At 42.2% G+C, this 14,685-nt stretch overlaps 1 protein-coding gene across 2 annotated transcripts in view; it reads left to right on the top strand.

Moving 5' to 3' along the window:
- The window catches only part of TBK1 (TANK binding kinase 1), a 71,515-nt gene that overhangs the window by 19,395 nt on the left and 37,435 nt on the right, over positions 1-14,685 (top strand). The window contains exons 9-12 of one of the 2 annotated variants that reach the window (XM_089674165.1): positions 7,345-7,541; positions 12,363-12,421; positions 13,649-13,740; positions 14,568-14,669. In XM_089674165.1, coding sequence (XP_089530291.1) covers positions 7,345-7,541; positions 12,363-12,421; positions 13,649-13,740; positions 14,568-14,669 — 450 coding nt within the window. Of the gene's footprint in view, positions 1-7,344; positions 7,542-12,362; positions 12,431-13,648; positions 13,741-14,567; positions 14,670-14,685 lie in introns of both variants that reach the window. The other variant, XM_089674164.1, reaches the window with a different exon arrangement.

Genomic DNA, 14,685 nt, shown 5'->3' with positions numbered 1-14,685 from the left:
CCACAGCCACAAAATGGAAATGGAAGTTAAACACACTGATTTTCAGCTAGTGATTGCTATCATTTTTCGTGATCTCATATTTAAAATAAAGGAAAGAAAACATGTAAAGTTAAACTCTAGGCATATTAAACACCTAAGTGACTCTTGCTTGAAAAACTAACTGCAAAAAATTGTCTGCAAAAGAACAGTAGGCACAAAGCATCCAAGTGTGTCAGATTCCCGCATCTACCACTGAGTGCTGTGGTTCCATCTGTTGGTCTCTCTGTCACCACACACAGTAAAGACATAGGGGTTGATTGCATGAAGCATAGCTGGGGGACCAAGCATCTGATATATGCCAGTGTGCTTCAGATTTGAAGATTCTGCTTGAGGTTTTAGCTCTTTGTGAGAGTATAGTGGAGACTTGCGGCTTGCTTGAGATGTGTGATGGACCGCCTGGTGTCCCTCCTGGGTGTTACCATCAGAGAACTGTTTCCTCGCCACTGGGACACAGGACCAAGGTATTATAGCTGGGCATTGCACCCAAGAACTAGACGACACTAGCTTAGGTGCAAACTGGAACTCTTTATTGGACAGAAATACAGGTTTTTATACACTTCAGAAATCGGGTCATTTCCCACATGAACAATAAAAACAAACATTACACAATGGGATAAACATCCCCCACTGATTAGGTAACGAGGTCAAGTTGGCACAAGACTAATCCCAACATGTAGCCAACAGACAAACTATAGGTCACTCCATTAACAATGGGACAAAGACACAACAGTAAACACATCACACCTTCAGCATCAGGTTGCTTTAAGCTGATCATATTAACATCTGCTTAGAGTATCTGAATCTAGGAGGGGGGTTGAAGCAGTCAATGCTGGTTTGGGCACCGAGACCCCAAATCTGTATCCTGGTCTTCCCGTTCTCAGAGTCTGTGTATTTTGGGGAGACATGGACATGAATCCAAAGTAAAACTACTCCAAAAGGTCCCCCAGGCACACTCCTCTCAAAGAATAGAGCCCCCTTAAACACCAGGGCCCATAGTCAGTAGGCAAGAGGCTAGCCTGCAGTTCCCTCCAAAAGACCCTGTCCCTGTTGGGTCTGTCACAAGATGTGTAATTACTAAGAGTTCTTTTTTTTTTTTTTTGTTTTTTAAATAACTTTTTTTTTTTAGTGAAAGAAACACTTCAAAACTATTCTGTATTAAATTCCAGAGTGTGTGTGTGTGTGTGTGTGTGTGTGTGTGTGTTGTTAAGTGAGAGTGATAAAAGAAAGTAAAGTGAGAAAAACATTAGCACATCAATATGATGCTGCTGTTTTACAGTTTATCCAGCAGGCTGAAGGTTTGTTGTAGAGAAGTCTTTGCTGCTACTGTGGAGGCTGAAGACTAGGCTGTGCTGTCAGGCAGTGGTACATAGACCGCACCACAAGACAAAAGATTGGCTTTACAGGATTACAAAACGTATAGAAAGTAATATAGTTCCCTGTTACCAGTGATGGTTGGGCATAGTAGAATGGACACAAAGTATAATAAATACATAAGTGTGTGTGTGTGTGCTAATTTTGATATTACTTTTTTATCGTACATCACGGGACACAGCCAACCAATCGGAGAGGAATTCCTCCCCTATATAACCCCTCCTACACAGGAAGTTCTTCAGTTTTTTCACCAGTGTCTGTGAGGTGGATGGTCACTGAAATGTTGCATGTGCTCTATGGAGCATATCTGAAGGTCAAGTATGGTTCCATTAGAGTAGGGGTCTCCAAACTTTCCAAGCAAGGAGCCAGTTTACTGACTTTCAGGCTTTAGGAGGGCCGGACTGTGGCCAGTGGGAGTAGAAAATGCCCTGGCATCAGGGCCCCATCATTGGTTTTAATAGGAGGAAGAGGAATTGATATCAGTGAGGTGAATAGTGCCCCATTGATGGTGTCAGTAGGAGGAATGGTGCCCCATAATTGGTGGAATAGTGCTGCAAGGGCCAGATAAAGGCAAGTAATGGGCCACATCTGGCCCCCGGGCTGCAGTTTGGAGACCGCTGCATTAGAGAGAATCGGACATTAATCAGATTCATTCGGAAAACTGTGAGCCAAAATGGATGGTACCTGAGCCTCGCTGGATAAGGAGAAGAATCCTCAGGGTTTTGCCTGTAAACAGCCTTATGGCACTGAACCCTGCATAATGGAAACCCTGTGCAGTATAATACTGACCAAGATGCTTTCCAGTAGGGTGCTGTACAGGTCCAAGGCAGTGGCCCCACATTATGGGGACCGAATCCTTTGAAGGTCTGCATGACAAAGCCCGCCATGATGGGTGAGGGTTGGACTCCTGTTATGATTGAGTCCTGCAGTGGGAATGGTGAGTTTACATTTGCAGTATTTCTATGAAAAATTTGACTGGTCATTCTCCCGGTGGACACTGGGAGCAGTGTGCTGTTGGTCTGGCCAGGCCGTGCTGTGTGTGTCTCTGGAGTATTGGGCTAACATAAATGCACATTAATAAGATTGTGCAAATTATAACATGGGGAGGTTAGAGGTCAAATTAACTTTTTTTTTTTTTTTTTAATTGCTGTGTAAACTACAATTTGGTTTTACCTTACAGTACAAATTCCAACATTCTATTCCATTTCTTTAGCATTTATATGCTATACAACATGAACGTTTTACAGCAAAGTGATTTAGCACAAAGAAACATCCTGGAATAGGAGGATCAATGTGTGACTACTGGTAGTGGATGTTTTTAAACCAGCCTGAAAACAGTGTGATAACCCACAGTGCTTACTTGAAAAACAGCAGCTACAATGCTAGCCCAAAGACAATGAAGGATTATGAGTTGGTATTGGTTTTCAGCCCTGATTTTTCTTAGTGTATGTAAAGGTAAAAAAAAAACTATGTAGTACATATCTGCAATACATACACATTTCCCCAAGCTTTATCCTCTTAAAGTGGTATTAAACTCATTTAAAAAAAAAAAAAGTTCCCTGCTCAAATATCATAATGTGCTAGTAAGCATTGCATATTAGCACATTATGAAAGACTTACCTTGGAATGAAGCCCTCCAGAGGCACGCTGTCACCGCTGCAGAGGCTTCCATCTTCATTCGGTCTTCCTTCCAGGTTCGCGGGCTACGGCTGCTTGAATGGCAGAGCCGCTGATGACGTTACTCCCACGCATGCATGCGGAAATCTCTGCCACAGCACATAGCTCTGAAGGAATGGCACATGTATGCCGTTCCTTCAGAGTGCATGCGACCGTAATATCACTGGCTGCTGCTCCATAGAATATTGGTGATACATTTAGAAGATACTCATTTTACCTACAAGTAATTTTTAACATAAGCTTACCTGTAGATAGATAATGAAAAAAGTGACCATACTACCACTTTAAGACATTGCAGTCACTAAAAAATATACATTAATCCACCAACAATGCACACAGCTCATAAGTTCATTGCATTTTTGTGAACTTAGTGGTGTCAACCCTGACCAGTTTTCTTTTGCTAAACTAATGAATTCACCCCTTCTAATGTCTACAACATGAGTGCCAGTTGATCTGTAGTCCAAGATGAGAATCAGAAGGGCTGCTTGAGATAACGCCAGATAAAACAGGACAGCTCTCATTTTCTGATAAAATGTATGTGTGTATTTATTTTATTTGATTTTTTTTTTTCTTTCACTTTTTGCACAGAAACTGTATATCAAAACATTCTCAATGGTATATTTTACAGACTAAAAGGGCAAAAGTATGAGTAGTTTATTGTTATGGTTTACATACATTTTAGGGATAGCAATGTGAAAAGAGTTTGGTTTGATTCCCTCATGAGCAAGTTATAAGCAAGATTCATAAACATGTTTTTCTATCATTCATTGAGGGACAGAGCTTAATAGTAAGCAACCTAGGGTTATACTGCTGCGTACAGGAGAAATAGACACTAAGCACACAAAATTTAAAGGCCAGCTCCTAAGCCCAGTATCTTCAACATGAATGTGTGTGTGTGTGTGTGTGTGTGTGTGTGTGTAGTTTTACTGAGAAGAAGCTGCAGCTGGTTGGGCACAGTATCTGGGGGATAGTTCTTCCTCCTCTTTGTTCCATTTTGGGCTGGTGTGTTTTTGTTTGTAATTATATTTACAGAAGGGTTGGCACATTCCACAGCTTTTTACACAGGGACACAGCGTTTTCGACAGCAACGTATTCAGCCCTAGGAATCATTGTGGCCTCTATCTACACTGAATTGGTCACACAACCTTCACCCTGTTTATCCTTCGTGGTCCAGATCTTCTTCATTAAGCTGGTCCATGGTTGTTCCTGAGGGAGAGGGGTAGCCCTTTCCTGTGGTACAGCAGCCTCTGCAAATTGTAAGATGCCAAGCAGAAAGGTGGTCACCTGGCAGCTGTGAGCTAACAGGCTAAGGGCCTCAGTTGCATTGTGCATAATTGAGCTCGGCACAGCAAAAGGATTGTGGTTTTTGTATGCTTCTTGCAAACGCCAGTCGCATCGGTCTACTTGGTGGCCGCTTCCAATTTCCCTCTTCATCTTCGGGTTCTCATTCCACTTCCTACCTCAAAGCAGAAGTGCTTTTCTTTTGTTTGCAAGGATTTATGTCTCATTAGGTGTAAAACCTAGCTCCTCATGATCTCTAGGGTTTAAAACGCCCGCCGCCTCTATCCCCTGCAGACTTGGAAACAGAAATACCTGATATTTTTGATTTCTGTTGAGGATGCCCCAGAAGATTCATTGTTTAATGCTGAATGCCTCCCTTCAAGCATCACTGGCTGATTTCCAGTTGGCAGTAGTTTACCCAAACTGTATACTTTTATAATCAAGGGTGTACGATCCACTTTAAACTGGTTTTCTTCCCTTACAGAGTAAGGTTTTCACAATGATCTGGGGTTGGGCTAGATATCTGGGCCCTCTGTGTTCGGGGTTGTTGGTCTCTGAAATAATTGGCATTTCCAATCAACATCTTGAAGTTATGAGCAATTCTAAGTGGTCCAGACAATGCCACAGCTGTAACTTGCATCAAATATTTAGATGGCACCAGTAGTGTTGCAGCAGAGGTAGTCTATTCTGTGCTAGATGGAGCTTCATGTTCTAGCAGTCTGCAGCTCACAATCCTAGAGTGGAAAACTGGCAGGCAAATTTTTCTAAGCTTGCAACTCCTTGAGACAGGGCAATGGTCTGTGGTGGGGGATGTTGGATGTGGATTTGTTAGCTTCTCCATTCAAGAAAAAGTAGGATAGATTTGTCTCCAGGATGTGGGATCCAATGGCAGATGCAGCAGATGGCCTGGTGGTGGCTCTGTTAGATCAGTACTCCCTGTTTTATGCCTTTTTGTCTGCTGAAGCTTCTACCCGGTCACAATGAAAGATTGAGGTCAAGGGCATTCTGATCGTCCTCCATAGAGCTGTATGCCATCCCCATCCATTTGTTAGATGTTTCATTGCCGCTACTGGATGGGCCATATCTTTTTATTTTAAGGACCAGTTGACTACCCTTCTCGTTCACTTACTGTAATGGTTGGTCTGGCTGTTGAAACTCATTGAGTCACGGGCATTTCAGATTTAATAGTCCCAATTTTGGTACAAGCTTGTATATCTACTTCCTGCAAGGTTTATCATCGAACCTGGAAGACTTTCATTCATTGGTGTGAGTCTGTGTGGGTTTCCTTTCATGTCTAGGCCGTGGGCTTTCTTTCCTTCAGCTGGGGGGGTGAAACAACACTTGGCTTTTACTACCATCGAAGGTCCGATTTTTGCCATGTCTGTTCTTTTTCAAGGCCCTCTTGCTAATTCATTCAGTTATATAAGGGGTTACACACGTTACTCCTCCTGTTAGACTTCCACTCTGACATCTATACATAGCTTTGTCTCTGCTACACAGACCACTATTCCAGTATTGTTTTTGTTTGGCCGCCTTTTGATTTTGGATTTTTTTGGGCAGCCCTAGGTTGACTGCTACCAAACTGTGTCCCTCAATGTATGATGGAGAAAATAAGATGTTTGTACCATAAAATCCTTTGGAGAACACAGCTCCCTCCCTTTTCATGTTATTGTTTTCTATTTGGACTGCTTGCTACAACTGAGCAGGATTGGTTTTAGTCTCTAGGGCAGGGGTCCTCAAACTACGGCCCGCGGGCCACATGCGGCCCGCTGAGGACACTTATCCGGTCCGCCGGCAGGGGCGTATTTGCTGTGAGGAAGGGACACTAAGTACAGGGACGGGAAGAGGGCTGCTGTATCTTACCTGGCTCCGTGTCCCAGTCCCACGACGATCCAGTCCAGGAAGCGCTGCTCCTTCATTCACTCCGGCCACTCCCTCACTCGATGTTCGCGCTGCCGCTCGGCTCCGCCTCCTCACTGGTGATTGGGCACCAGAACTGTAGCTCAGGAAAGGCACACAGGCGGCCAATCACCTGCGAGGAGGTGGAGCCGAGCGGCCCCGCAAACATCGAGTGAGGGAGAGGCCGGAGTGAAGAACAACAGCTGACAGGTAAGTGTGCCGTGCAGATGGTGCTGCTGCAACCAGGTATGCTGGCTGCAGCAGCACCATGCTGGAACGGGTCAGCAAGTTAAGTGTCATTGGTGTCAGTGGGAGGAATAGTGCCCCATCATTGGTGTCACTGATACTAATGATGGGGCATTATTCCTCCCACTGACACCAACGATTGGACACTATTCCTCCACCCACTGACACCAATGATAGGGCACTATTCCTCCCACTGACACCAATGGTGGGGCACGATTCTTCCTACTGACACCAATGGTGGGGCATGATTCTTCCCACTGACACCAATGATGGGGCACTCTTCCTCCCACTGACGCCAATGACGGGGCACTATTTCACTCCATAAGACACACTTGGGGGGGAAATGTCTGTGCGTCTTATGGAGCGGCTGGCCCAGTATTCCCGCCGCTGTTGAATGTCCGCAGTCTCTGGTCATCCCCTGTACCGTGTCCGCAGTCTCTGGTCATCCCCTGTACCGTGTCCGCAGTCTCTGGTCATCCCCTGTACCGTGTCCGCAGTCTCTGGTCATCCCCTGTACCGTGTCCGCAGTCTCTGGTCATCTCCTGTACTGTGTCCGCATTTGTTCATAGTTTTTTTTTTTCTTTAAACTATAGTCTGGCCCTCCAGTGAACTGGCCCCCTGTTTCAAAAGTTTGAGGACCCCTGCTCTAGGGCTTTGCCTAGTGTCCATTTCCCTTGTATGCAGCAATATAATCCTAAATTTCTTACTACCATGATGTGTCTCTGAATAGACTCTGGGAAAAGGATTATATGGTGAGTACAAAAATCCTATTATTGTACAATAATATTCCAGTTTTGTCCCCTCATTATTGATTCTGTTAATATTTTACAGGCCTGCAGATTTTCATGACTTAATCTACAAGCAGACAAAAATTCCATCCCAGAACCAGGAGCTGCTGTTTGAAGGAAGGAGGCTAGTTCTAGAGACAAACAGACAGGCACAGCACTTTCCTGGCACCACAGAGGAAAACCCAATTATAGTGGTTACTCGAGAGATGTTGACCATCATTGGGCTACGATATGAGGAAGGTAGATTGGACAGATAATCCTGCTTTGTCGTAGATAGTGGCAAACTAACCACAAGTATTGCAAAGATGTTTTAGTTTAATGTAAACTAATGTAAACTAGGCATGTAAAAGTATTTTAGACCGATGCTTCACTACGGTGCTCCACCATGGAAGGTCAGGTTTGTGGTTCTATTTTACTAGTATTTTTACTACTTTTCCCAGAATCATCCTTAAAATTTTTAAATCTTTTTTTTTTTTTTTTTTTATTTGAAGGTTCCACTTTATGGGGGCGGTGGGATGGATTTAATAAATGCATATAGAGTGTGCACTTTGCAAGTGCAGTTGCACTAATTTTCCTTTGGATATTCTTTACAAAGTGAAGCTTTACCACATTTACAATCAGGTAAAAGGAAACATTTACTACGCTTTGGGGAAAATGAATGTTACTGTGCTTGCAAAGGGCACAGTCTATTTGCCTTTAGTAAATCAACCCCCATGTGTCTATTTCGTAAGTGAATGTAATTGTTGATATTTTTGAAACTGACACGTTGCCTCTTAAGTAGAGGATTTTACTCAAGCTTCCAATTTGAATTCAGTTATAAACTGTAAGTTGTTGCCAAGAGAAAAAAATATGTTGGTTTTTAATGAAACAGTCAAGCTAACACCAGAATAAAATTGATACATAATCTAAATCGGGGGTCAGCAACCAGTAAATCATGATCTACCAGCAGACCTTGGGCATGTGACTTGTAGATCACGGTCAGGGCTTGCTGACCCACTATCCCAGAGCATCAGACAGCGTGCACTGCAGAGGGACTACTTGTAAAGTTGGAGCTGTAGTAGGAGCAAGAGCTGCATATATTGATGTCTTCTCTGTAGTGCTGGCTCTTACGCCCTGTCATTGTTGGTGGGTGAAGCCAAGCATGATCCGTTCAAGTGAATGAGGCCACTCTGCAAGAGCCCTGCAACCTTGTGCAGTACAGCAAATAAGGGGTTAAACAGGCAGCATTGTGTTGCTTTTTCCCCAACTGCTTTAACCTCTTAGACCCCGCAGGGCACTTGCAGAGTGACCCCATTTACTTGATTGGGTACTGATTAACAGGCAGTAGCACCCACCAAAAGCAACAGGGGGCTTAATTCCTTCTGCAGCATGGGTACACCTTTTGGCTGCTGCCTCAGCAGCTAAAGGGGGGGGGGTGTAGGCATTGGGGGTGGTAAAACTGTGACTCAACCGCAGGATTTTACCACCCCCAAACTTTACATATGAACAAGCCCTAAGAGCGCCACTGCCAGATGTAACTAAGGGTTCATTCCCAATAGCAGCAGGCAATGCTGCCCCTCTGCAAAGCGTTCTGAGTGTGGAACAGGTGGTGAGGAGGTGGCATGTTGCGTCCTCACCACCTGATTTCAACCTATGACTGCCATGCAATGCACGTGATTGTGACATGGTAGTACAGTAATTAGAGGTTTAAATCAGGTGTGAGGAGGTAACACTGGCTGACACCGTGCCCAGTGATCGTTTACTTCTCCCATGTTTTGCAGGTAGCTCTCTGCCTCTTTAAGGTTGTCTACCGCTGATCTAAATGGTTAGTTTGCTTGATTACACACAAGTGTCAGTGTCTTGGGTTCTAAAGTGCAACAAGAAATAACCCTTAAAATTTTAATCTACAAAGCTGGAATCTCGTTCTTGGTAGCAGTAGCATCCCTGCTTGTTGATTTGTCAGATCTGCTAATCCCATGATTTAATACTAAAAAAAAAAAAAAAAAAAAAAGGTTCCCAATCTACTTGTCCCTCATGACATTCTACTTGTCCTGACCAAAACAAGAAATTTTCCCAGGATGGAAAATATGAAGGGTTGATGTTTTATATTAGGCAGAGGTGCTTTTAGGAATATTTGGGGCTTTTAAAAACGAAAAGGTCTTTATGGCAACTTAAATTTTTAATGTTTTTTTATTTTTTTGCTAGAAAATTTCTTAGAACTTTTAAACATTTATTTTTTTTTTAAGCAGAGGCCCTAGAGCATAAATTGATGGGTTTTTCACAATTTTATGTCACACGATATTTGAGCAACAGTTTTTCAAACACAAAACACTTTTGAATATTAATGCAAAAGACACAATACATAACCCAATTTTTTGGTAAAATATAAATGATGTTGCCCCAAGTAAATAGATCCCAAACAGGGCATGCTTAAAAATTGCACACGCCCGGGCAATGGCAACAAATGGCGTAGATTTTACTATCCATAGAAAACGCTTTATTAGCCATCACAGATTACCACTTTAGATTTACACAGGAGTTCTGGTGCTAGAAATACTGCAAATGAGCTGACATTCGCGGTGATACCTCACGTGTGGGACAATCACTGTTTGTGTGTGGGACGGACGCGTGTGTTCACCTTTGCATGTGAGCACGGGGTACCAAGGGTGCTTTAATTTTTTTTTTTTTTTTTTTAAATGTATCTATTTTTACACTGTCACTTTAATTTTTATTTGTGCTGTCACAAGGAACACAGACATCCCTTGTGACAGCAATAGGCAGTGAAAGGTACTCTTCAATTAGACCCCAGATCCCTCCTCTGCCTTTGAAAGCATTTGATCACACCAAGATCGGTTTGATCAAATGCTTTCCATTTTTAAAAATGGTGCCGTTTACATCCAGGAAAGTGATGAATGCTCATCACTTCCTGTTTCCTATATCATAGAGGTGGACAAAGCAGTTCCGGTTGATTGGGTGTCCCGTATTGGACAGGCTCTGTCTCCCCTCCCAGTGGATGGGACTTGGACGGTACATATATAATATTCTTCAGATAACCGTAATCCGATAACTACAACAATAAATAAAAATACACATAGAAAATATAAATTAATATAACTATTTTATATTTAAAAAAAAAAAAATGCCCCGTTTCCCATTGGCGGAGAGCGCCGCCAGTCAGAGCCAGTTGTTCTCTGCATGGCTGCACGGCCTGGATTGCATTCTTCTGGATATCTGCTGGAGACAAAGAATAACCAGCTCTGACTGGTGCCATTCTCCACCAACAGACAGTAGGGAGCAGAACTGCACTGGAACGTGCCTCTGCCAAGAAGGGGGAGATGGCATAGGCATCCGGACAGTCTACGGAAGACATTGAGGGGGGAAGGGTGGGACATCCCCTCCTACTGCCTGTAAAAGCATTCCAGCGGCTAGTTAGCTGCTTGTATTGCTTCTACAAGAGGCTCTAAACCCTGCTGCTTGCCTGCAGCAGGACTAAATGTAAAGAAAATCTTGCCCGGACGATGAGAATTGAACATCCCTGCTGTCTGCTATATAGTATTTAATGCATACGCATTAAAGTGCCTTACATGAAGGCAGACCAATCATTTGAATGAGATACCAACACACAACAATGGACTGATATTTTTATCTGAAGAATTTTTGGTAACACACCCTAATGCATGGTAGCAGGTGATACCTCACATGTGTGGGACAATCGCTGTTTGTGTGTGGGACGGACGCGTGTGTGGAGTTAGGTTAAAGGTGTGCAATCAAAACGAATGGCACGATTATGCATCATTATGTGTACGTTTTGTTACTACCTCAAGATGGTAGTGTGAAGGAGCCCCTAGTGCTGTTTTGTCATTAACCCCCTCCTGGCAGTATTCCTGAGTGTAGCTCCGGGTTAAGTTTCAGTACCAGAAACTGTAACCCCGAGCTACACTTGGGATTACACTGCAGTGTTCCTCTGGGATCCCTGGATCACTTAACTTGTCCCGCGCTGTCCTCCCGCTGCGTCCCCAGCCGATGCCAGCACCCGTCTTCTGTTCCCTGCAAGCGTCGGTACATACGGGGGTCAGAACCGGCGGGAGATTCAAACATTTAAACATTTTACATACATATAATACACTAAAATCTGATATTACATTACTGTATCAAACCATTTCACATACATTTTGTCCCTAGTGCTTTGTCCTGTGCCCTGCCTGCATTTGTACTGTTCTTTCTGCCTGGAAACTGAGAAATGTCCATGGCATCCAAAAAGCGTCCCTTTGGGTCAAAAGCGATTCTAGACCAGCTAGAGAACAGCGATAGTAAATTAGAACCACTTTCAGAATTGAGTGATAATGATTCGTGGGGAAATTCGCCATCAGACACTGAAAATGATTCTGCGACTTTGCTCAGTGATGTGCGAACTTGGCGCTATATTTCAAATTTCATTTCATTTTCATTTCAAGTTTGATTACATTATTATCTGGTTTCAAATTTTATCATACCTGGGATGTTTACTAGACTCTTGTTCGGACAGATTTCAATGAGTTATTCCTAAGAATTACAGGCCTACAGTACAAAAACAACATATTTCCATTGAAAACAATGTACCCATTTGAGCACAGAAATACTGACATAATCAGACCGCTAGGGAGGTTAAAGGAATCCTTTACTGAGCAAAATATGTGTGTTGTCATTGCTGACCTTCTGAAAATGCTAGGTTACTAGCTGTTTGTCTTCAATACTTTGTCATGAACCTTGGAAAAACATTTAGCTAGTAAAGGCAAAACGCCTGACGTGTATACTTTTTCTTGACAGTGAATTTGAGTATTGAAGCAATTGGATCAGTTTGACAGTCAAAGAGCTAGAGAGGTCAACACTGGCAGATGTGCTTTAATAAAGAAACTCTTAGATTAAATCCTATTTGGGTACAAGAGATGTTGCAAACACTGTTGCTGTGGATTGTGTGAACCTAGCCTCTTTGTGGATTTAAGGACAGCCTATTAAATAATACCTACAAGAAAGCATTGCATTGTGTGCTTCAGCTTGATTTGCGATGACCATTGTATTAATGTCTTGTTTTCATTTTCCTAGTATATGTGCCGAAACTTCAAACACCTTATGATCTGGATTATGATGCAAATTTAGCAAAAGTTAGTATTGTAAGTTTTTTGTACATCATTGTGCAACTATCAGACTAGGCATGTTCATATATATAGATACATATTGTATCACTACCTGTAATTTTGATAGGAGGGGGCAGCAGTATATGCAGGAGCTGATATCTAAAGGCATGAACCAAGCTGAATCATCTGGGTGAACATTTTCAGCCTGTAACATCTATTGCTCAGAACACATGTTCCTTTTTTGACATTTGTGTGGGCAAGGGATAATATGAAGTCTTGCAAAGGTAATTTGGTCCCAAAACCGTTGGGGCAGTTCTGAACAATTGGCGGCAAAAATATGTTTCATATTCGTTTCATTTGTTAGCAGTTTGATACAAATTTTATGCATCTACCACCCCCTTATGAGATAGTTCAGCAGGTTTCTTACAGGTGTTAAAAAAAACACTGCACTGACCACCAATGCATATAGTGGGGGGATGCCAAAAGAGAAGGCTATGGAGATGAGTAGTGGCCCCTAATTGGGGTGGGGGGAGGTTAAATAGCACCGATACTGCGCACCGGTATTGAGGGGGATTAATACCAATGCCACTGACACCAGTGCTAGAGGCTTAGTCCTCATGCACACTGGACGTTTTTACAGCTGCTGTTTTTGGCTTTTGGCGTTTATTCTACAGCCAGTAAAATCCCCAGCATGTTATCCTGTGTCCACGCACACATAGGCTTCAATCAGCGTTTTTTGTCAGGGGCGTTTTTTGACTGGAAAAAAAGCCAGAACTAGTGGGTCTCTAGCTGTAAAAATGCTGTAATGCTGTAAAATGCGGCAAACTGTGTTTTTTTTTTTTTTGTTTTTTTTTTAGCTTTTTTTACACACAATAAATAACATTTTTGCTAAAAAAAAAAAAACTCAAATGCGGCTAAATGCTAATGCAAAAACGCTGAAAAACTTGGTGTTTTTAACACTACTTTACACAGCTAACACTACCAGCGTTATTAAAATGTTCAGTATGCATGGAGCCCTAATACGGTCACTGACACCATTGCTGGAGGTATGTTATTGCGGCCTAACACCAGCAGCTACAATGGTCTCTTTAGTGTGTATTGTGGTATTGTGCAAAAAATGCAGCAGAACTGAAATTTTCAGGCGTTAAGGTGCATTACAACCTATTCTTTTTGACGCAACCACTGTGGTCATCACTGATAAAAGAAATTCCTTTTATCTACCATAGATACTACTTTCTTTTTTTCTTCCAACAGGCAGTGACCGGGATTGTTTGCTACTATTGTAAAGTTGCCTCAGACTTGCTGCTTATACAGGAGCTTACAAGAAAAGGAATTTCTTGGCTTATGTAAGAGATATATTCATTTTCTATATGAAGAATTTTAAACTCACTGGCGGTCAGAAGTTTGTATACAAAGTATGGCTGTACTGATTTGTGTATTCGACTTTATTTTATTTTGTTATGTGCCAGGGTATAAAGTAGTGACAACAAAAGCGCAAAAACTTTCTATTTGTTTGAGGCTTTTTTTATTTAAAGCAGTGTTAAACCCAAAAGCAAACATTTATTATATTGCAGCTTACATATTTTTAGATGTGGTGGGTGCAGTAGTTTTCTCTTTTTTTTTTTTTTTTTTTTAGGCTTTCTGTTTTTTATTTTTCAACTGGTGATGCAGCCAACAATTCTGTCGTTTTTCAACAGAACAAGCTATCTTGCAAATTTAGCAGTTCAGAGTGTTGAGACAAACCTTTTACCACTGACAGGGTTGCTTACAGTGATCAGGATTTATAAATTCATGTAAAACTGTTATCCCTAAAAACCCCCCAAACTGTAGCTGTAGCTGCTTGTGTAACTTGAGTGTGACAATGCTCTTGTCCAAAGGTGCTCCTTCATCCAGAGTGGAGGTGTTCTAATACAGGAGGTGTGTTACAGGCCAGGACACCAGATAAAAAAAAGAAGGAAAAAATGCAGCGGTCACATCTAAGGATTGGTAGGATGCAGTATATTACTTTTTTGGGTTTAGTACAACTTTAAAATTAAAGAAGAAATTTTGGTCATATGACCCATTTTTTTTTCCCTGTCTTGCTTTCCTCTTTTTTTGTTTTTGTTTTTTTGTTCATGGAATTTGCCTTCACAGCTGGAATATCTTCTTATATAGATTTGTATATCTTTTCTAGTGAAGTAATGAAGAATGAGTACAATGAGACTGTCCATAAGAATACTGAAGTTACTATCAGATTCAACTTCTGCAACAGAACGGTAGAAAAGGACCTGAAAATGTAAGTATTGGAAAGG

Source organism: Staurois parvus, unplaced genomic scaffold (genome assembly GCF_062004578.1).
Source record: "Staurois parvus isolate SC_StPar_1 unplaced genomic scaffold, SC_StPar_1.0 ptg000147l, whole genome shotgun sequence".
In the NCBI taxonomy this organism is placed as follows: Eukaryota; Metazoa; Chordata; class Amphibia; order Anura; family Ranidae; genus Staurois; species Staurois parvus.
The sequence above is the reverse complement of the archived record's forward strand: the minus strand, read 5'-3'. Positions and strand labels throughout refer to the sequence as shown.